Source organism: Salvelinus fontinalis, chromosome 12, assembly GCF_029448725.1.
Source record: "Salvelinus fontinalis isolate EN_2023a chromosome 12, ASM2944872v1, whole genome shotgun sequence".
Taxonomy (NCBI): domain Eukaryota; kingdom Metazoa; phylum Chordata; class Actinopteri; order Salmoniformes; family Salmonidae; genus Salvelinus; species Salvelinus fontinalis.
The window spans coordinates 35701892-35724365 of NC_074676.1; the positions used below are offsets into that span (position 1 = coordinate 35701892).

General features: G+C 46.1%; 1 protein-coding gene across 1 annotated transcript in view; it reads left to right on the forward strand.

The window, feature by feature from the left end:
* LOC129867250 (tight junction protein ZO-3-like) overlaps positions 1–22153 on the forward strand; it is a 33032-nt gene extending 10879 nt beyond the window's left edge. The window contains exons 2-29 of the mRNA XM_055940532.1: positions 6473–6529; positions 6834–6958; positions 7739–7841; positions 8020–8299; positions 8446–8549; positions 8749–8938; positions 9152–9233; positions 9996–10093; positions 10181–10256; positions 10344–10456; positions 10609–10806; positions 10918–10984; positions 11621–11706; positions 11904–12006; positions 14313–14401; positions 15046–15118; positions 15349–15416; positions 16969–17029; positions 17555–17705; positions 17968–18076; positions 18259–18478; positions 18705–18907; positions 19029–19204; positions 19337–19547; positions 19669–19769; positions 19895–20416; positions 20557–20606; positions 20805–22153. Coding sequence (XP_055796507.1) covers positions 6482–6529; positions 6834–6958; positions 7739–7841; positions 8020–8299; positions 8446–8549; positions 8749–8938; positions 9152–9233; positions 9996–10093; positions 10181–10256; positions 10344–10456; positions 10609–10806; positions 10918–10984; positions 11621–11706; positions 11904–12006; positions 14313–14401; positions 15046–15118; positions 15349–15416; positions 16969–17029; positions 17555–17705; positions 17968–18076; positions 18259–18478; positions 18705–18907; positions 19029–19204; positions 19337–19547; positions 19669–19769; positions 19895–20416; positions 20557–20606; positions 20805–20916 — 3819 coding nt within the window. The 5' untranslated portion in view covers positions 6473–6481 and the 3' untranslated portion in view covers positions 20917–22153. The remainder of the gene's footprint in view (positions 1–6472; positions 6530–6833; positions 6959–7738; positions 7842–8019; positions 8300–8445; positions 8550–8748; positions 8939–9151; positions 9234–9995; positions 10094–10180; positions 10257–10343; positions 10457–10608; positions 10807–10917; positions 10985–11620; positions 11707–11903; positions 12007–14312; positions 14402–15045; positions 15119–15348; positions 15417–16968; positions 17030–17554; positions 17706–17967; positions 18077–18258; positions 18479–18704; positions 18908–19028; positions 19205–19336; positions 19548–19668; positions 19770–19894; positions 20417–20556; positions 20607–20804) is intronic.
* The last annotated feature ends 321 nt before the right edge of the window (positions 22154–22474 follow it).

Below are 22474 nucleotides of genomic sequence, written 5' to 3' on the forward strand. Positions count from 1 at the left end.
CAAAGCATTTATTCAGGGCCCATTTGGGACCCATGTTGTAGCTCACATGGGCTTGCCCATGTGTGATCCTGGTAGTAAGACTGACTGAGTCCCATAGACAGTCCCTGACCATATTCACACCAGGTAGCCCATTTACAACCCATAACAAATTGGCAAAGGGCCCAATTGGGACCCAATGGTTTTTCCCATGTGACCTACTCAGTTGCAGTAGCGGTGGCATCCGGTTTTGTGATAAAACCATCTCTGTCCGGAGAAGTCTACGACGCATACATGACCTACAGCATGGTTAAGCAAGTTAATGTTTCCCACATTATTGGACCACTAAACACCTATTTATTTAGAACCACTGAGTGACCGCAAGTCACAAAGAAAAACAGGTGCTGCCTCCACTATTCCAACTACAACATTTCAACGTCATCAAATCACCTCTGCTTAGTCTAATATAGTGACAACTAAAAGATGCCAAAAACGATTTAGTCCAATCAACATAAGCTAAATATGATGTGGGTGTGTGTTCGTGCAAGTAAAAAACATGTTGACTCACCCTACTTGTAGAGAAATGCCAATGCCATCATCCTGTCTTTCATGTTGAAATGGTCTATCACTTTGTCATACAGTACATGCTTATCTTTTTGGTTCCATTCCAGCCATTACAATGAGCCTGTCCTCCTATAGCTCCAGCCACCACTGGCTAGTGATTTATTGTGGATGCTTATCTGCCTCTGTGGGTACCTGACCCTGTCTGTTTCACCCTGTTGGCCTTTCGTCGACCTGTGTGTTGGTCCTGACCCTGTAGGACAACACTAGGGGCTCACACTGACCTACATGCAACAATGCCTGTTAGGTTTAATTACGCTATGTAGAATAGTAGGAAATTCACTCGTTTTTCTTCTTTCTAGTAAGCCTAGTTATATTATTAACGGAGCCGGAGAGATGGTCACACATACACAGAATTGCTGAACTGATTGTAAAAGTCGTCTTCTGTTTACATTTCATATCGAAATAAACTTGGAGTCACGCAATGATATGATGTGTGTGTGGTCCTCCCACTACAACTTGGGAAACCATGCAGTTTATTAGGCTACAGATAAAATAAATTGATCAACTTCACAGGGTGGGTGGTGAAAGTGCACGGTGTTTAGTATGAGGTGCCTTTCCAATAAATATCGAGAGTCTTATTCTTGTGACATGATTGATGCTTGGCTGCCATTTGACAAATAGTCTCATGTAGACTAGCCAGCTGTTGGCTAGAGAGCACATGCCAAGACCAGAGTACGAACAAATATTTAAAGCAAAGTTTGACAAAACTATCCGTAGAGTTGAAAATGCGATAAACACATTGAACGTTAGGTTTTGATGTTCCAAATAAAAATCAAACGGCAAAAGTACATTGTGTGCTTATTTTCTTTGCGGATTTTAGAATATTTGCATGAAAATTTGTCGCCAATTGGATGGAAACCTAGCTAGTGAAGCAAGTAGATGGACTCAAAAAACATCATCCCAGTTGGCATAGCTGGACAAGAAAGCAAAAAAGATGGTGACAGCCAAAGTAAGCCATCATGATGGTATGCATTGCTGTGGTGATTTCAGTAAACAAACAGTGCAAATCAACATCCGGTAGAAAACAACGCAACAGCAGAAATTGAAATATTTGAACTCTGGCGGCAAGTCTGTCTACCATTGCAGCTGACGGCATTCACCGCCAGGCTCAACGGCATTTACCATTGTGCTCTCATTGAAAGCAATGACATCCGGTTGCCATCTACCACGTACCATGTAAACGCAGTTTAGTTGAGTAAATACTGTAATGACCTGGATAGATCATAAAGGAACAACTGTCCAGACAGAATATTGAGTTTACGAATTCACGGTTTATTAACCTAACTCCACACAAGCTACTGTTTGGCCATAGCCCACACCAAATGCATGAAGGATACACGTATAAAACAACCGTGACCATCTCTTGTGAAGACCAGATGTAAGCGAGAGAACAATGGCTAAACATGGCCTTAAACTTGATGCTACACCCCCCCCCCCCCCCCCCCCGCCAAACCCCAAAGATATGAAATGAGGGAAACAGTCTGTGGCAGGGGGCTGCCCCTCTGAGACCCAGGGGATGAAGGCAGGGACATGGGGGGACAAGGATGAGGTAATGGGGAGACAAGGATGAGGTAATGGGGAATACAGTCCGCGGCTCAGGAGACTGGGTGAGTGGGCTGTCTGTGGCGCCTGGGGGTGGGTGCCTGAGGAATATCATTGCCAGAGAGGGGAATAGTGGGGGTCCCTGGGGTTTGGGGAGAAGAGGCCCCTCTGTATGGAGCTAACCTGTCGCAGTACCACTTTTTTTCTCCCGGTGCACCAGCTCCCCAGCCACAAAGTGCCTTCCCTGTGTGTACACGTCATAGTTCCTCTTCTGCCTTAGACCTGCATTTCCCAGCTGCCCTCTAGTGACGGTGTGGACTGTCTCCAGGAGGTCCTGGAGTCTCCGGGCATATTCCGGCCCCGGGGGAACAGGAGGGCTATCCAGAGTCTGACCAAACGTCATCTCTGCAGGGGTGCGGAGCTCTCTGCCCAGCATGAGGAGGGCAGGCGTGCAGGAAGTGGAGTTTTGGACAGCAGAGCGGCATGCCATGAGGACCATGGGCAGGTGCTTGACCCAGTCATGATAGTGTTTGGCAGAGACGATGGCCAGCTGCTGTCCAAGTGTTTTGTTGAAGTGCTCCAAAAGGCCATCACTGTGAGGATGGAGAGGAGTAGTGCGGGTCCATGCACAGCCTTGGTCGCTGTGGATGGACTCCGCAGCTCCAAACCTGCTGAACATCCCTTGTGACCCCAAAGTGTCCCGTCCCAACCCCCCCATGAGTGCTCTGGAGCACAGCCTCCCACAGTGCTTTTGGGACCACCACCTCTCCTCTCCCGTAGCTGACTCCTTCCATGCCCGCTGTAGCATACCATGAGCCAGCCGCAGTCTCTCAAACTTTGACCATCACCCTTTGGTCGTGAGTGAGAGAGCTGCCACCTTCCCATGGTGGTCTCAGCTGCGCATGTACCCACTGTAGCACTGGCTGTAGGTCTGTGTCCCGTCCCTGTTTCTGCCCCCATTCAGCTACGTTGACAGTCTGTAGCTCATCGCAGACAGGCCCGCTCGCCCGACACACTGTGGCACAGACCCCTTCCTCCGCACACAGCTCTCTCACATCCCTCTCTCCGCTCACAGTGGCGGCACCCGTCTGCAGTACAGGGCCGATGGGACATGACGTTGGAGTGTCGTGCCCCTGCCCTGCACTGAAGTCATACGGCTGAAGCTCCTCCAACCAGTGTGCAACCTGCCCCTCTGGCTCTTTGAAAGACATGAGCCACTGGAGAGCAGAGTGGTCAGTCCTTACAGTAAAGGTCAGGCCACCCAGGTAGTACTTGAAGTGTTTGATGGAAGCCACAACAGCCAGGAGCTCCCGCCGGGTGACACAGTAGCAGCACTCGTGTGTTGACAAAAGTACGCCACCACTCTCCCCCTCTGGCCCCACCCGGGCCAGCACCCCACCCATGCTCACATTGCTTGTGTCTGTGTCAAGAATAAATGGCACGGTGAGGTCAGGGGGGGCAAGCACAGTGGCCTTGATAAGTGCACGTTTGAGGGTGTTGAAGGCCTCCTCACACTCCACTGTCCAAGTGAAAGCCTTGAGAAGCCCCGCTGTGCTCCTGTAGTACGAGGCCACGCCCAGGAAGCTCTTCAGCTGATGCTGATCAGTGGGGGTGGTCCAGTCTTGGACAGCCCCCACTTTGTCATCCATGATGCTGATACCCTCCTTCCCCACTCGGTGGCCCAAGGAGGACAACTCTCCTCATGAAGTGGCACTTCAGGGTGGAGCTTCAGGCCTGCGGTAGCCACCCTCTCCAGCACACATCATAGCGCCACCAGGGCTGACTGGAAGAAGCTGCCATGGGCCAGGATGTCGTCGAGGTATACCAGACACTCCTGTCGGCGAATGCCATCCAGCACCCTGTCCATCAAAAGCTCAAAAGTAGCTGGAGCTTTGCACAGGCCGACGCACAGGACCTTGAACTGCCAGTTTCTCTGTTAGTGGAGAACGCAGTTTTGGCTCTGGCCTCTGGGGAGAGGAGCACCTGCCAGTAGCCACTGCGGAGGTCTAGTGAGGAGAACCAGGAGGACCCCCTAACCAGGTCCAGCGACTCATCGATACGTAGTATGGGGCATGAGTCCTTCCTGGTTACTTCATTCAGCCGCCTATAGTCCGCACAGAACCTCAGCTTGCCCCCCTTATGAACCATGACGACTGGTGCCGCCCAGGAGCTGTGAGGGCTCGATGAAATCTTCCCCTTCTATCTCCAACACAGCCTTGTCTGCCGCCTCCTGATGTGCCAGCGGGATACGCCAGGGATGCATCTTGATGGGCCGAGCATCACCTGTGTCGATCTCATGCTGCACCAGATGAGTCTGATCCACCTCTTCCTCACTCGGTGCAAAGCTGTCTCTGAATTCAAACAGCAACTGCCACAACCGTTCCGACAGTTCCTCCCCCATATCTCCCTGATTGCAGACCGTGTCCTCTCATCTGGGGTAGCTGGGCTGGGCTGAGGGGGGGCGCAGCCCGGGCTCACAGAGGGATGTGTCGTGGAGGTAGCTGGGGGAATGTAACACACAGCCATAGGTGATAGAGGGGCTGGGAAAAAGTCACACACAGCTGTAGGGGAGGGGGAGCAGCCATGAGTCTCTGCTGCTTTAACTGTTGGAGTAAAGGGTTTGTTGGGTTGAGTGAATGTGACATTAGGGGGGGGGGCGTGGTGACTGTCAGTCATTATTCCCTTCCCTTTCATGCATGCCAGTTCACCTGTGACTGTGCGGAGCTGCACAGTTGTGGGCTCAAACGGAGTCCAACCTGGCACAATATCTAGCCTCACCAGGGTTACTGTGGACCCAGTGTCCACCAGGGCAGAGCAGGGCACCCCTCTACAGTGACATAACAAAAACCCCAACACAGTTGAAGCCCCAGCCCACACTAGCTCCCTCTCCAAAGCCATCTCCAAGGCTATCTGCGATGACTCAGGATGAGCCAGCTGGGTCTGTATACGCAGCTCCGTAGGAGAGAGCGCCTGAATGAACTGGTCCCGTGCTAGCTCGCTCTGCACGGAGGGGGGCATGTGAGCATGTGAGGGGGGCCCGCCGAGAGAGGCTCTCAATGTCATTAGCTAGCACCCGTAGAGGCTCTCCAGGCTGCCTGCGTCTATTACTCAGTTCGGAGCGCAGTAGCCCGGGCTGTACACACTGTCCAAAGCGCCGCCTCAGTGCTCCCACTAAAACCCCATAATCACATCTGTCCTCGGGGCTAATCAATATCAAACTGGACAGAGCATCATCCGTGAGGCACAAAGCCAACTGCAGTGCCACTATCTTCAGTCGACCCTCCCCCCCTCCAAAAATGAGATAACAGTTCAAACTGAGCATGAAAAGCTTCCCAATACGGAGTACTTCGGGTTCTTAACAGATACGGACGCGATCGGGGACTGGGCGCTGCCATGTTTGTTACCATCCTGAGCGACAGATTCCTCGTCCCGCAGCGTCACCCTTTTGGTCCACGCGAAGAACAGTCAACGAAGCACTCATGTCTGCTTCAGCGGCCATCATTCTAGCGGTCACCCTCAAGCGGCCTCTGTGCGCCGATGCCCTAGCCAGATCCTCCGACGTCCATACACACGCACCTCCTTGGCCAAAGTCGTCCCCTACCTCCACCTTCACTTTCGGATTCCCTCGAAGCATTTTCAACCCCCGTTCTCACGTACGTTAGCTAGCCACATTTGTCAGCTAGCTAGCTGGCTAAGTTTTTCCCTACCCCGAACAAACACAGCTGTCTGTGCGGGTCGCTACAATACTTTAACACTTATTTTTCTTAACTGCATTGTTGGTTAAGGGCTTGTAAGTAAGCATTTCACTGTATTTGATTTGATTCACTATCGTAGGTTGGTGACTGTCCTCAGATTGTATCTAAAGGTGTGTTCAATTGGATGAGGCACGTGAAACGTTGCATATAGAAATGCATTGTGTAGAACAGACAGTTTTCTACATGACTAGAAGCAGGGAGCAGAAGGAATATAGTCAGCTATATTACGTTTCTACCTGCAGGTTTCTGTAACGTTGCACAACATTGAACAATGGCCTGGTGTCATATGTCACAGCAAGGCCATAAGTGCAGCCTGCTGAGTCTTTCCCCTGTGGCCCCTCCCCATACCTGCCAGACAAGAATGGAATGGGACAGTTAGGACACGTTGCTGTTAACTCGCTCCTCACTGTCTCTTAGACAACACTGGGCTGTGTAAGGACACGAAACAGCTGCTTCTGATGTTGTCGTCGGACTTCTGTTGAAGTTGCTCCTGTTCATTAATGGCCAAGTGGAGAATGCCTGTATTCTGTTGTTGGTTTAGCATGTTGTAATGGGTGTGATATTTGGTTTTTCAGGAACCGGAGATGGAGGAATTAACGATATTCGAGCAGCATACTATAACACTCGGCAAAGTAAGTGTCTCTTGTTTGGTCGGTCAGTGTTTTGATGTTATACTGTCACCTGAAACTAAACAAATTGTACAGTACTTCACTTGCATCAAGGTACACTGAAAGAAATAGCCTACTGAACCACTTTAGTTAGAATGGACTTCAAAACTATCAGTTTCAGTGGCGAACTGCAGGAATTAAGAGTAACAAAGACATGCCCTGCTCCCTGTTACTCTAGGTACAGGTCAGGTGACACACTTCAGTGCTGATGGAATGTGCTCACTCTCTCTCTCCCCCCTTTATCACCCTCCCTCTCTCTTGATGGCAGGATTCCAAGATGGGGTTTGGCTTTGCGATATCAGGAGGCAGAGACCAGCCGAACCCGGACTCAGGGGACACAGCCGTGATAGTTTCAGATGTGGTGCGGAACGGACCCGCTATGGGACGGCTATTGTAAGTCGCCTATACACCTTTACCCTTCAGGCTAGCCAGTAGAGCCAACCTGCTTGCTTACAGCTGCACTAGGGTCAGACAGACTTCCTGACACTGCAGAGCCATCTCGAGATATGGCTTGGAAAACCTACCTCAATCCAGGGATGAGAAATGCGTTGTACTCTGAATTGTTCCATTATCCCAAATGTTACATCAAGATTGGGGATAAAAAGGGGAAAAAAATGCCCTTTTCTTCCTCATGCTAGCTAGCAGTAGCCATTATGGAATGGCACGTTGCGTTGAACAACAAAGGAGCTGATTGGCTGATACTGCCATAACAAAAAACAATACAAGTGACTCAAATGTATATAGCATCCTCATTTAATGTAGTGTTTAGAAAACGTTATATTCTTATTTACATTAAAAGATACTCCAAAATGACACAATACATAATTTATTGGTCAAATTTGCAGTCACACAAGCTTGATGTAGTCATTGCGTGCTATGAATATGGGACCAAATTCCTCTTACAACTTTAATACACACATGTGAATTTGTCCCAAAATGGGGGGGAGACACTATGTACAAAAAGTGCTGTAATTTCTAAACGGTTCCCCCAATATGGATGGGTGAACCATGCTGAGTACAGAGCCAAAACAACAAAACATTTGTCACTGTCCCAATACTTTTGGAGCTCACTGTATATAAACACACACACATATACAAACACTTAAAATGGCATGTGTTTGATCCTTAGCAGTGCTTGATTACCTTGTTCTACATCTCGTCCCTTTCCAAAAGCGTTAGAGATCAGATCGTCATGGTCAATGGAGTGTCAATGGAGAATGTCTACTCTACCTTCACCATCCAGAACCTCAAGTCATGTGGCAAAACAGCCAACATAGTGAGTACTGGCAAACCTTATCTTCTGTTCTGTTTAGATGAGTTATTCTTGACATCTTCGTAAGATCTGTGAGCAACTCCAACCCCAGGTTATGGATGTGAGATCATGATTTCAGTACACCAGAAAAAAATGTATGTAATACATTTTTCAGCTGTGTTACTGACTCTCCCTCTCTCAGACAGTGAAGCGTCCTCGTAAGATCCAGCTCCCCGCCAGCACCAGACCCTCGCGTGCTGCCTCCTATTCCAACCTGCTGGACCAGGACCTCCCACAGAGGCCCCGACGCTACTCCGATGGTAGTGACCACGCCCACAAAGCTGACCGCTACCGCTCCGCCCTCGACCGCAACGGGACCGCTCATGCCCTGCCGCTAAGTTCAGGGTACAAACGGCTCCCACAGCAGGCCTTCCCAGACAAGCCAATCAAAGCCACCCTGCTGAAGAAGAAACTCACAGACGGTAAGGAGAAACAGGAGAGAGAATTTGCGGTGTGTTTATTATACCACGCCGTAGCAAAAGGTTTCAAAACGTCACCGCAGATCTGACATAGTGCAAGCCTTGCATTCACCCATCTATATCAATTTCATGTTGCCTTCCTGTTTCAGAGTATGGACTGAAGTTGGGAAGCCAGATCTTCATCAAACACATGACTGAGACGGGTCTGGCTGCCAAGGAGGGCACTCTGCAGGAGGGAGACCTCATTCTCAAGGTAAGCGAAAGCAGGCTGTTATGATATTTCATCACAAAACATTTGGTTTGTACATAGATTTGATTCTTTACTGGGACCATAAACCAAATGCTTTTGGTATTCTAACAGTGTCTTTTTTTCAATATTTGTCGTGTCATTGTATGAAGCCAAGGAGATTTCTGCATTGTGTGACCACATCATTTTTCAACTTCCTGTTCAGATCAATGGGATGACCACAGAGAACCTGTCCCTTCTGGAGACCAAGCACCTGGTGGAGAAGTCCCGGGGAAAGCTGACCATGATGGTCCTGCGAGACGACCGCAAGTTCCTGGTCAGCATCCCAGAAGTGCAGGACAGTGCCCCCAACAGCGAGGAGGACCACCGCGGCAACAGCAGCTCTGAACTGGAGGGTGAGGGAGAGAGGGTGGAAGTAGTGTATTAAGGAGAGAATGTAGCATCAGCACTGCACCTCATGACTGGAAGGAGGGAAGGTGGAAGGAGGGGGAAAACCGAGGCTGGGGGAGGAGAAAAGTGATTGATGTGAAATGTGATGTCAGAAGCAGCTCCTGAACAGCTTGCTGATCCAGTATGTGGTTTTAATGTCTTTCCTCGGTTGTCCTCAGACATTTCAGACCTGGATACAGACATCCCCACTCCCAGAGACAGAGTGTCACGCTCTGCAACTAGAGAACGACGCACACGCAGGTTACCTCACCTGAAACAACATGCTTATTTCACCTATTCTGATCTTCTTATTGAGATGTCTGTACTTAATCCAACATTTTCTTAAAGGAAAGGTTCACCCATTTTGAATGTGATATTGTTATTGTGCATCTCCGCGTGATGTTCTATCGATTACCTGGGTCATTTCATGTTTTTATGTGTATCTGAGTTACTGTCGTTCAACCCGGCAGAAATCCGTCCGGTATGACGTAGCACTGTGATAGTCTCTCTCACTACAATGGAAGTTTTACATCGCAAAAACGTCTATCATACATGTCATATTTTAATACTGGCTGATGTCATACCTCGGGAGGAGATCTTCTCTCGAATGAGCCATTGATCATATTTTTGCGATATTCCTACCTCGAGAAGACTACTAAATTGATAGCTGTGAAATCGCCTAAACTAACTGCACTAACTAGTTACTTTACATGCTGATATTGTGTAGCCATGTTAGCTTGCTAGCTACCTAGCTAGGTAGTCAGTTACCTAGCCAGCCAGCCCATAGAGAGCATTGCATTGTGGATTTTGCAGTCGACTGCAACAGATTTCCACAACGATTTTCCATGTTGCTACCAACCTTATTATAATGCCAAAAATGACATTTGTTCACCAAAAAAATATTGTTCTCACATATTAGTGTTATTTAACACTGTTAATTAAAGGGTGGATTTTTCCTTTAAGTGACAAGTCTCCTGTTAACCTATGTATGACAAGGCATTATGTCTCTCTGGCTTGTTGCAGAAGAGCTGAGCCTCCTCTAGTAGCTAAGTCACGTGATCCGTCCCCGGTGCGGTCGACACTGTCCCGGCCTGTTGCTAAAGCCTACCCCTCTCACCGAGGTGAGTCCAGTCATAAACATTGGTCCATCCCACTCATGTGTAATCCGTAACCTGTCATATTGACCTGACCTGTGTATTTCAATCCAGCCCTCTCTGAGTCTGACCGTAGTGCATCACCCGCTCCTGTCAGGAAGGACAGCCCAGACCACGCCAACAAATACAGGTGGGTTCAACCTCAAATTAGACACATTTGGTTTGATATTATCTGTCTTAGTGTGTTTCATTGGAGGGTGTTTCTCTCTTGCTGTAGAACTCTTTCAGGGCTGTCCACCCTCCCCAACTCCAAAGCCTCACCTGCCGTCTTTGACTGGGTCGCCCCACGTTCCTCCCGTCCCTCCTCCTCCACCTTGAGACCTCGCAAAGGTAAACACCACACGGGCTATAGGGAAATCTCATCAAATGACACTGAGTGGATCATGATAATAACATGTTCTCTCCCTCCCTCTCTCTCCTTCACTGTCTCTCTCCTCTTTCACTGTCTCTTGCTCTCCTTCACTCTCTGTCTGTCTGTGTAGTGGTGTCAGAGTCGGACTCGGACCGCAGTGCCTCCCCACCCCCCAGAAGAGGAGAGAGTTCCCGAGTCACAGAGGACCACTCCAGATACAGAGTGCTCCCTAACCTGCCCCACCCTAGGACACTGAGAGCCTCCCCCATCACCATTCGTCAGGATCCTCCTCGACGGGTCTCCTCTCCTGTCAAAGCCCCACTCCCAGGTCAGTACCTCAAGTTCCACAACAGGAACACCTTGACAGAACATTGTAAGTGCATTGAAACGAGGTAGAAACGGCCACATAATTAGAGCATTACCCCTGTTCTCTCACCAGACTCTGAATCTGAGTCAGACAGCAGCTCTGGGCCCGCCCACAGCCAGGACTCCCGGAGCAGATACAGGTACCGATGAGGCCCACCCCTACCATCCTACCCCCCCAAGTCCCAGCAGGAGCCCCCGGACTGGGGCACTGGGCAGCCGATGCATGCCACCCACCTCCTCCTTCCACTCTTGTGCTATTATTAATATACTGTTAAGTTTTCATGAATTATTTTATTTTTGGTCTGTCGGCCTTGATTGACGATTACGTTGTACCCCATAATACATGTTGTTTTTGTGCCTACTGTGAGGTTCTGTTTAACAATAAAATAAAAGCGACTTCCACTGAGCACGTCTCTACTGTACATGTGGTTGAATCTGGTCAAAAAGCAATCAGCAGTATGATCAAAGAAACAGATTGCCTCTTACCTGACGTAATCTTAAAATGCATTTGAAATGATACATGGATGGGTTAGCATTCATGGCATGAATAACAGACTGAGGTACTCTTTCTGAATTTAACGCAACAATGATGCTAAATTGTCCATATGCTCATGACGTGATTAGCCATGTGAGACAGCTCCCCCAGAGGCCCTAAGGTGAATATATCACTCTTCTCATCCTTATCATTATCTATTTTAGCCACGGGTCCCCCTTTCCACACGTAACTGAGTTCTGTTGTCTTCCTCCCTCACTCCAACCTCCCTCTTCTCTTCCAGAGCCACTCCCTTCATAGCCATGTTGCCCCAGGTGGAGCCCCCCAAGTGGAAAGCCCCCAGTGTCACAACGAGCCATCCTGTTAAAGGTGTGTGCGTATTGACTTGCCTGTATTTGTAACTTATTATTATTGCTCATGTGTGGTCTGTTTTGTGGTTTGTTTGTTTGTTTAGCTATGTGTGGAACTGATTTGCTTTACTTGGCCAGGTCGCAGTTGTAAATGAGAACATGTTCTCAACTAGCCTACCTGGTTAAATACAAAAATGTGTGTGTCCATATCCCCAGGGCGCTCAGGATCAGAGTCGGAGGCTAGCTATGCGTCAGTCCCTCGACTGGAGTCTGTAGACAGTGGAGGCTCCAGCTCCAGGGTATCCAAGAACAGATACAGGTCAGGCTGACAGACACACACCAACTCTTCTATAACATTGGCACACAAACACGTTTAGTCAAATCGGTTTCAATAGTTGACTGCTTCAGTGCACTAGATTCTCTGAAGATAAAGCCAGGATGCTAGACTGGTTAGTCTACTTATACAAGGAACTGGGTGAACACTTGAAACAACACTGACAAATGCCATCAGAAAGTATTCACACCCCTTGACATTTTCCACATTTTGTTGTGTTACAACCTGAATTTGAAATGGATTAAAATAAGATTTTTTTGTCACTGGCCTGACATGTCTTGAGTCTAAGTATTCAACCCCTTTTGTTATGGCAAGCCTAAATATGTTGAGGTGTTTAAATGTGCTTAACAAGTCACATAAGTTGCATGGACTCACTTTGTTTCCAATAATAGCGTTTAACTAACAGTTTTTGAATGACTGCCTCATCTCTGTACCCCACACATAGACTTATCTGTAAGTCACCTCGGACTAGCAGTGAAATTCAAACACAGATTCAAACACAAAGACCAGGGAAGACCCCAGTATCTCTACTTGCACATTAATCTTCTGCACATCTACCATTCCAGTGTTTAATTGCTATATTGTAATTACTTCGCCACCATGGCCTATTTATTGCCTTCCTTATCCTACCTCATTTGCACACACTGTATATAGACTTTTCCTACTATACTATTGACTGTATGTTTGTTTATTCCATGTGTAGCTCTGTTCTATGTGTCGAACTGCTTTGCTTTATCTTGGCCAGATCGCAGTTGTAAATGAGAACTTGTTCTCAACTAGCCTACCTGGTTAAATAAAATAAAGGAAGATTTTTCAATGCCTTGCCAATTAGGGCAACTATTGGCTGATATTGAATATCCCTTTTGAGCATGGTGAAGTTATTAATTACACTTTGGATGCTGTATCAATACACCCAGTGACTACAAAAGATGCAGGCGTCCTTCATAACTCAGTTGCCGGAGAGGAAGAAAACCGCTCAGGGATTTCACCATGAGGCAATGGTGACTTTAAAACAGTTAGAGTTTAATGACTGTGATAAAAGAACTGAGGATGGACAAACGACAATGTAGTTAGTCCACAATACTAACCTAATTGACAGAGTGAAAAGAAGGAGCCTGTACAGAATAAAGATATTCTAAAACATGCATCCTGTTTGCAACAAAGCACTAAAGTAATACTGCAAAAAATATGGCAAAGCAATTCACTATTTGTCCTGAATACAGAGTTGTATTTGATTTGCCCCAAACATAACACACTACTGTTCCACTCTCCACATTTTCAAGCATAGTGGTGGCGGCATCATGTTATGGGTATTCTTGTAATCGTTAAGGACTGGGGAGATTTTCAGGAAAAAAGACACTGGGAGATGATTTCACCTTTCATCAGGACAATAACCTAAAACACGAGACCAAAATCTACAGGCGGAGTTACATTTTTGAATTAAATCTGTGTGAGAATCTATGGCAAGACTTAAATGGTTGTCTAGCAATGATCATCCAATTTGACAGAGCTTGAAGAATTTTGGAAAAAAATGCATGGGTAAATATTGAGAGCTCTAATTAATCAATTTTGAATTCCGGCTGTAATGCAACAAAATGTGGAATAAGTCAAGGAGTATGAATTTTTTCTGAAGGCAGAGGTCAGTAACAGGCCAAAACTGTCCGTGTTTTTTTTGTGCACGTTATTAGTCAAATAAATTGACAAGAATTTGGTTAAATGTGATCATGTCTAAACGTAATTAGAGTATGACATATTTTCAAAAACAAGCTCTTTTTGGTCTTACATAGCTTAATGGTTAGAGCGTTGGACTAGTAACTGAAAGGTTGCAAGATCGAATCCCTGAGCTGACATGGTAAACTGTCGCTCTGCCCCAGAACAAGGCAGTTAACCCACTGTTCCTAGGCTGTCATTGAAAATAAGAATTTGTTCTTAACTGACTTTCCTAGTTAAATAAATAAAAAACGTGTTCAATTTGCTGGGTACATTATTATTTTTATTTTTTTTAAATAAAATCCGGCTCCCCGACCATTCGCTTGAACAAAAATCATCCCACGGCTGAATCTAGTTGCCTACCCCTGAATATTTTATTTTTTAAATGTAACCTTTTATTTAACTAGGCAAGTCGGTTAAGAATAAATTCTTATTTACAATGACGGCCTACCTGGGAACAGTGGGTTAACTGCCTTGTTCAGGTGCAGAACGACAGATTTTTACCTTGTCAGCTCGGGGCCTCAAGTAGTTGACACAGTAAGGGCATTATATTGAGTGTGATTGCTCTCTCTCTCTCCCAGAGCTCTGCCTGAGATGAAGTCTTCTCCAGCTCCAGTAGTGAGACAGGACCCCCCTCGACAAGGCATGACCCCCTCCAGTCCAGTCTCAGGTCAGTGTTCCTCCTGTGAAAGATGAGCACCATCTATGAAGATGGAATTTTGGGGTTGGAAATCCTAAGGTCTGAACATGTACAGTGCCTTCAGAAAGAATTCATACCCCTTAACTTATTCCACATTTTGTTGTGTTAAAATCTAAATTCAAAATTGATTAGATATGTTTTCCTCACACCCATCTCTAACACAGTACCTCATAATGACAAATGTGCTTCGACAAAGTATTAACAGAGGTGTGAATACTTATGTAAATTAGATATCTGTATTTCATGTTCAATAAATGTGAAATTATAAAAACATGTTTTCACTTTGTCATAATGGAGTATTGTGTGTAGAATAAGTCAAGGGGTATGAATACTATCTGAAGGCACGATGTCAAATTTCAATCAAATGTATTTATAAAGCCCTTTCACATCAGTAGATGTCACAATATGTGAGACAGAAACTCAGCCTAAAACAGCAAGCAATGCAGATGTAGAAGCATGGTGGTTAGGAAAAGCACCATAGAAAGACAGAAACCTAGAGGAACCAGGCTCTGAGGGGTGGTCAGTCCTCTTCTGGCTCTGCCGGGTGGAGATAATAAGAGTACATGGCCATTAAGGCCAGATATGTATCCTGATCCTCTGTTTGCCCTGTTAAGGTTCCTCTGATTCGGACCGTACACCCTCACCCCCTAGGAGGTCTGGGAGTACAGATGTGGAGAGCAACCACAGGTAAAACTCTAGTTTACAGTATCTTCTAGAAACCACTATAGACAACCAGGTAAAGAACAGTTTTTATTAACCACCATAAAAAAATAATGCTCCTCTGTGACAAAAGTCACCGTCACTATTCAAGTCAATCTGATCACAAGTGTGTGCTCACTTCCACCTTCTCTGACCTCTAACTCACTGTAGAAGTGTTATTGTGGAAATGTGAGTGAATGGTAATGCATCTCTTGTAGTATTCCACACAGAGCCAATGGCAATGTCCGCACTGGGATATCAATGAAGAGCAACCCTCCAGTCTACTGTAAGTATCAGCTCTCCAATGTCCTCTTTATAGTGTAAACTCAGCAAAAAAAGAAACGTCCCTTTTTCAGGACCTTGTCTTTCAAAGATAATTCATAAAAATTCAAATAACTTCACAGATCTTCATTGTAAAGGGTTTAAACACTGTTTCCCATGCTTGTTCAATGAACCATAAACAATTAATAAACATGCACCTGTGGAACGGTCGTTAAGGCAATTAAGGTCACAGTTATGAAAACCTAGGACACTAAAGAGGCCTTTCTACTGACTCTGAAAAACACCAAAGGAAAGATGCCCAGGGGCCCTGCTCATCTGTGTGAATGTGCCTTAGGCATGCTGCAAGGAGGCATGAAGACTGCAGATGTGGCCAGGGCAATACATTGCAATGTCCGTGCTGTGAGACGCGTAAGAGCGCTACAGGGAGACCGGACGGACAGCTGATCATCCTCGCAGTGGCAGACCACGTGTAACAACACCTGCACAGGATCGGTAAATCCGAACATCACACCTGTGGGACAGGTACAGGATGGCAACAACAACTGCCCGAGTTACACCAGGAACACACCAGGAACGCACAATCCCTCTATCAGTGCTCTGACTGTCCGCAATAGGCTGAGAGAGGCTGGACTGAGGGCTTGTAGGCCTGTTGTAAGGCAGGTCCTCACCAGACATCACCGGCAACAAACCCACCGTCACTGGACCAGACAGGTCAGGCAAGAAATGCTCTTCACTGATGAGTTGCAGTTTTCTGTCTCACCAGGGGTGATGGTCGGAATCGCATTTATCGTCGAAGGAATGAGCGTTACACTGAGGCCTGTACTCTGGAGCGGGTTTGATTTTGGAGGTGGAGGGTCCGTCACGTTCTGGGGCGGTGTGTCACAGCATCATCGGACTGAGCTTGTTGTCATTGCAGGCAATCTCAACGCTGTGCGTTACAGGGAAGACATCCTCCCTTATGTGGTACCCTTCCTGCAGGCTCATCCTGACATGACTCTCCAGCATGACAATGCCACCAGCCATACTGCTCGTTCTGTGCGTGATTTCCTGCAAGACAGGAATGTCAGTGTTCTGCCATGGCCAGCGAATAGCCCGGATCTCAATCCCATTGAGCACGTCTGGGATCTGTTGGATCGGAGGGTGAGGGCTAGGGCCATTCCCCCCAGAAATGTTCGGGAACTTGCAGGTGCCTTGGTGGAAGAGTGGGGTAACATCTCAGAGCAAGAACTGGCAAATCTGGTGCAGTCCATGAGGAGGAGATACACTGCAGTGCTTAATGCAGCTGGTGGCCACACCAGATACTGACTGTTACTTTTGATTTTGACCACCCCTTTGTTCAGGGACACATTATTCCATTTATGTTAGTCACATGTATGTGAAACTTGTTCAGTTTATGTCTTGTTGAATCTTATGTTCATACAAAGATGAATATAATATGAATATTTATTTTAAGTTTGCTGAAAATTAACGCAGTTGACAGTGAGAGGACATTTCTTTTTTTGCTGAGTTTATTAGTAAATCTGGATGGAAGGTCTTAACTGTTATTTCCATTTCAGCCAAGACAGACGAACCCCTCTACTCCCTACCCCCAGACTCCATTCCTACACCTAGCTTGGGGTGAGTTGTTTTATTTATACCCATATAGCCTACATTAAAGGCATACTGGCGATGAGGCCCTTTTATCTACTTCCCCAGTCAGATGAACTCGTGGATACCATTTTTGTGTCTGTGTGTCCAGTTTAAAGGTATAAAGTGGTAGTTTTTCAAGTCAATGCTAACTAGCATTAACGCAATGACTGGAAGTCTATGGGTATCTACTTGCATGCTAGCCGAAACAGATATAATATTTGACTAAAATAATACTTTTTAATCTTGCTTACATTTGTATTCAATCGCATTTCTTTATTATGCGTGGGAATACTTTGGAACAGATTTCCAAAATTAAAATTAGTTGGAGCTGATTTGCTGGTGTTTTTAGTCTTATGTCCAACAATAACAAACAACTTTGTTTTTGTTTTGCTGCCAGTAGGGATACCCTGCTATAGTCTGTAGCATTTAAGACTGGACAATGCTCCTTTTCATAAATTCTCATTTTAATGTGACTCCTTTTTTCAAAACTGTGTTTACTCTCGGTTGATACAGCTCAGATCTGAACACAGTGTTGTTTGTGAAGGAGGGGAGCGTTGGCCTGAGACTGGTGGGAGGCAATGATGTGGGCATCTTTGTGGACGGGGTTCAGCACAACAGCCCCGCTCAGGAGCAGGGCATGAAGGAGGGGGACCAGATCATGCAGGTGAAGACCCACTGATCACAGCAGTGGTTACCACCGGGACAGGGTGTGTAGGTTTTTGTTCTAGCCCAGCACGAACACAGCTGATTCAACTAAGATCTTGATTGTTTCATAAAAATGTTATGCTGTGCTAAAGTAAAAGCCTGCACACACTGTAGCTCTCTGGGACAAGTGTTGGTGACCACTGAAGTGCTGATCTACAGTATCTACAGGACAGTATATGCAACACGTCTTTCACCACTTATGGGCTATGGTCTTGTTGTAGGTGAATGGGGTGGACTTTGGTTATTTCAACCGTGAGGAAGCTGCAATGTTCCTGATCAACATCAAGAGAGGGGAGCCGGTCGACATCCGTACTCAGAACAAGATGGACAGTGAGTATTACCTCAGAGACTGAAGCAGGTGCAGGGGTGGAAGAATTGTAGTTGATTTCAGAGGACTTGTCAGTGTGACATTTTCTATATAATTACTTTGGTAATAAATCTACCCCAGTAATAAGGTACATACAAATGATTAAGTTATTCCTAAATGACTGAGTTATTCTTCCTCTCGTCAGTTTACAAGAAGATCCTGAAGTCCAACCTGGGGGACTCGTTCTACATCCGGACCCACTATGACAACGAGGTGGAGGGCAACATCGGCCTAGCCTTCACCAGGGGAGAGGTGTTCAGGGTGGTGGACACCATGCACAGGGGCAAGCTGGGAAAGTGGCTGGCTATACGCATGGGCAACGACCTGCATGAGCTGGACAAGGGCACCATCCCCAACCAGGTCAGGTGAGTTGAGACTAGAATGATTGGTTGTTTGGTTTATTCCTTCATTGGTTGGTTGGATTTGGATGTATGAAGATACATATGGTTACAGAGCATGACACCTGAGAGCAACGTACTGCACTTATTTCCAATGTGTACACTTAAAGATACTGTCATTGGGGTTGCTTTTATTCCACAATAATTTTATTACAACATATTTTCCATGGTATTTCCTCTCCGTCTCTCTCAGGGCCGAGACTCTGGCCAGAATTGAGCAGGCTCAGAGGGCCAGTGGAGAAGGGGATCGCCAGGTCTCAGGACCCAGGGCAGAGTTCTGGAAACTACGGGGGCTCAGAGGGGCCAAGAAGAACGTCCACAGGACTCATGATGACCTGCTCCAGCTTACCATCCAGGGCAAATTCCCAGCATACGAGAGAGTTCTGCTCAGAAAAGGTAGGGACAGTTTTATATATTGCATAATAGTTCACATAATAGTCAAACACTTTAAACGTTTGTGTACTTTTTGTATTTTGAATCAACACATGTACACCTTTTGATCCATGTGGCTCTCCAGCTAATTTCAAACGGCCAATCGTCATCATGGGTCCTCTGAACGATGTGGCCATGGAGAAGCTGGCCAGAGAGATGCCTGACGAATATGAGGTGGCAGAGATGGCTCCTCATAGTAGTGGCACAGACACTACTTCCACGGTCATCAAGCTGGACACAGTACGAAGGATTGCAGAGAAGGTGATGAAACAAACTGGGACTTGATCTGTTTTGGTGTGAGACAGAGCAGATGTACAACTGCTGTATGCTTGTTTGACTCCAGTACCAGAATTGAAGAAAAATGCCCTGTGTGTTTCTTCACTCTGTTTCCAGAACAAGCACCCTCTGCTGGACATTACTCCTACTGCAGTGGAGCGTCTGAACTACATCCAGTACCACCCCATGGTGCTGTTCCTGGACCCACACAGCAGGAAGGACGTCAAGGTCATGAGGCAGAGGATGTGCCCCAATTCCAACAAGAGCTCCAGACGCCTCTACGCACAGGCCCTCAAGATGAGGAAGCACTGCAGCCATCTGTTCACAGGTTAACACACACACCTGTGTTATCAAAACACATACATGTTGTTTTTGCTCTTAAATGGTATATCTGTTAAAAAAAAAAAAAAAAAAAGTGGTTTTATTAAAAACTGTCCCATTGTTCCCAGCTCGTATTGATCTCCAGCCCAGCTGTAATGTGTGGTATGAGACTCTGAAAGACAAGATCAGACACCAGCAGGCCAAACCTGTCTGGGACTCAGAAGTCATGGTAACACATACAGATACCAGCTCACAGTAAAACTGGGAATTTGCTCTCACCAAATTACCTAGTGGAATAAAGTCAAAAATAAGTAAGTAAGTGTGTGTGTGTGTGTGTGTGTGTGTGTGTGTTAGTTGGAGGGAGGCGGAGAGGAGGAGCTGGATGCATTGGACCGGACCCACTCGGACTACCTGAGTGCTGCCAGCGAACTAGAGGACACAGACGGAGAGGTCTACACTGACAATGAGGACCTGGAGGAACCATTTGATCCCAGCAATCAGCCCCGGATGTCAAGGCTCACCGCTCTAGCCCGGTCTTCAGAGCCTGCCTCTGAGTACCCCGGCCCCTCCCCCGAGTCCCTGAGAGAGGTTCCACCCCTGATGCATGTGTCTGAGCCCAGATCGACCCGTCGTCCATCTGACAGCCCTCCTCACGTTGACGTTGCTGATGACACCCGACCCTATCATAGCTTCTCAGATTCGGACTTCAGGGCCATTGACCAGGCTGTCCCAACCACCCCCTCGGACACACCCCCTGACTTCATAGCCCCTGACCCCAGAGTCTCTGTCTCTGTGCCTGAGCCCCCGTCGGCTGAACTGCTGCTAGAGAGCCCCCCAGCTGTCACACTGTCAGTCATAGAGAAGAAACTTCAACAGGTACCGGTGGGGCTGTCAGTCCAGCATAGCACAAACTCTTACAGATCCTCTATTAACTTGTAGTTTCCTTCCAAAGGCTCAAATACTCTGTTAACTTGGTCTCCAGTGATTTTGACCCATGACCTCTTTCACTCTTTCAGACCCGTATGGCAGAATCTCAGGAGAGGAAAGCATCTCCATCGTTCATTGTGTTAGTGAAGTAGACCAATATCTGATCATATTAATCTGTGTGACAATGTTTGTTTTAATTGCCTGGCCATCAAAATGCCTATCTATAAACCAACCTTAGCAATTGAGCAACTACTCCAGTCCTAGTCCAAATGATTCTATCCACGTTGAGTAAGACTGAACTGACAGTTAGTAATGCCCTCTCTCTATCTCCTGATAGGTTGGCTCACCACCAGGCTGTCCAAACGAGACGCACTCGGATCCAAGGCAGTGACAGCTCTGACAATGAAGAGGCTGATGACATCGAGTGGAGTCCAGCTACAGAACTTTAGATTAGAGCACACCATTCCAGAACTATAACTCTAGAGAGCACAGACAACGGCCGTGTTCGAGAGCATCAAATCCGTGATGTGACTTACTGATCTGCAAATCCTAATCAGTCGCTATTTATGATAAAGTTCAGTCATTCGGCAGTCGCCTGCACAAACGAGGCAATAGCCTCTTAAATGGGAGATGTGAAATGCTCTCAACTTCAACCTTCAAGGATCACTTGTTTTTTTTGTCCCTCTGTTGGACCAACATCTTCTTTGGAGAGGTAAGTTGGAGCGCCAATGCTAGGGCTGCCTTCAGACATGGGAATTTAGGCAATGGCTTCCGCAGACCAGAGCTCTCACCTTTCTTTATGCTTAATTCCAAGAGAGGAAGATGTTTAATTTCACTGGAAATTCTAATAAAAAAACTCAGGGTTTTTGTATTTCTACAATTTGCGGTAAGACTGAACTGAATTGTGTGTACCTTTTTTTTAAATAAATGCAATTTTTTAAATCAAAACTATGGAGTCGTTACCAACAACTTTGCTGTCAAGGATGTCATTTGAACAAAAAACATTTTAAAGCTGGAATCCTAAATTGAAACTATAACAGCGGTCACCCCACCTTTGGGGTCAAAACGAGTGCTATGTATGCAAGGACTGACCATTGATTATCTAAAATTATATATATAGTTAACCATATTGAGGCTTTTCAGTGTTTTAGATTTACTTTGTCTACAAACCATAGAGTATAACAAGCTTATATTTTGGGTTCTGATGGGGTATGTGATATATGGCCAATTGAACACGGCTAAGGGTTGTTCTTATGCGCAATTCGATGTGCCTGGATACAGCCCTTAGCCGTGGTATATTGGTCATATATCACAAACCCCCGAGGTGCCTTCTTGCTATTATAAACTGGTTAACAATGTAATTAGAGCAGTAAAAAATGTTTTGTCATACCCGTGGTATACTGTCTTATATACCACAGCTGTGAGCCAATCAGCACTCAGGGCTCGAACCACACAATTTATAATATTGAAGAATCAATGGGTGTACATCGTTCATTTATAAGTCCAAATATGGATGTCGCAACTAAAGATTCAAGCTTTAATGGGAAATGCTCCAAAAACAATTATGGACATTCACAGAACACTGGATATAATGAAGCTCAATTTTCTATCCTGCTTCATTTGTCTGTTAAAATGACTGATTTTGTAAAGATTTTGTTCATTAAAGATTACAGATATGGCAATGAATATCTGCCCTTGTCATTGTTTTTCATTTAATTCTAGAACAGAATAGAAAATCCTCACCTTGTCCACCCATAACTATTTGTAATGTAACATCCCTGTGTTACAAATATCTTGGTTGAATAATCCAACATGTTTCTGTATAATGGATGAATGAAACTCAGTTTAGCTGTGATGCATGATGACAATGGCAGCCTGAGCACATATTATATTCAAGGGATAGTTTAACCAATCTGTCATCTAATTATTTGTCATTTTAAACCTGTAAGCAGTATATGGACAAGGTATGACAGCAATCCATGCTTTTGTTTAGTTTCCCTGGCACTG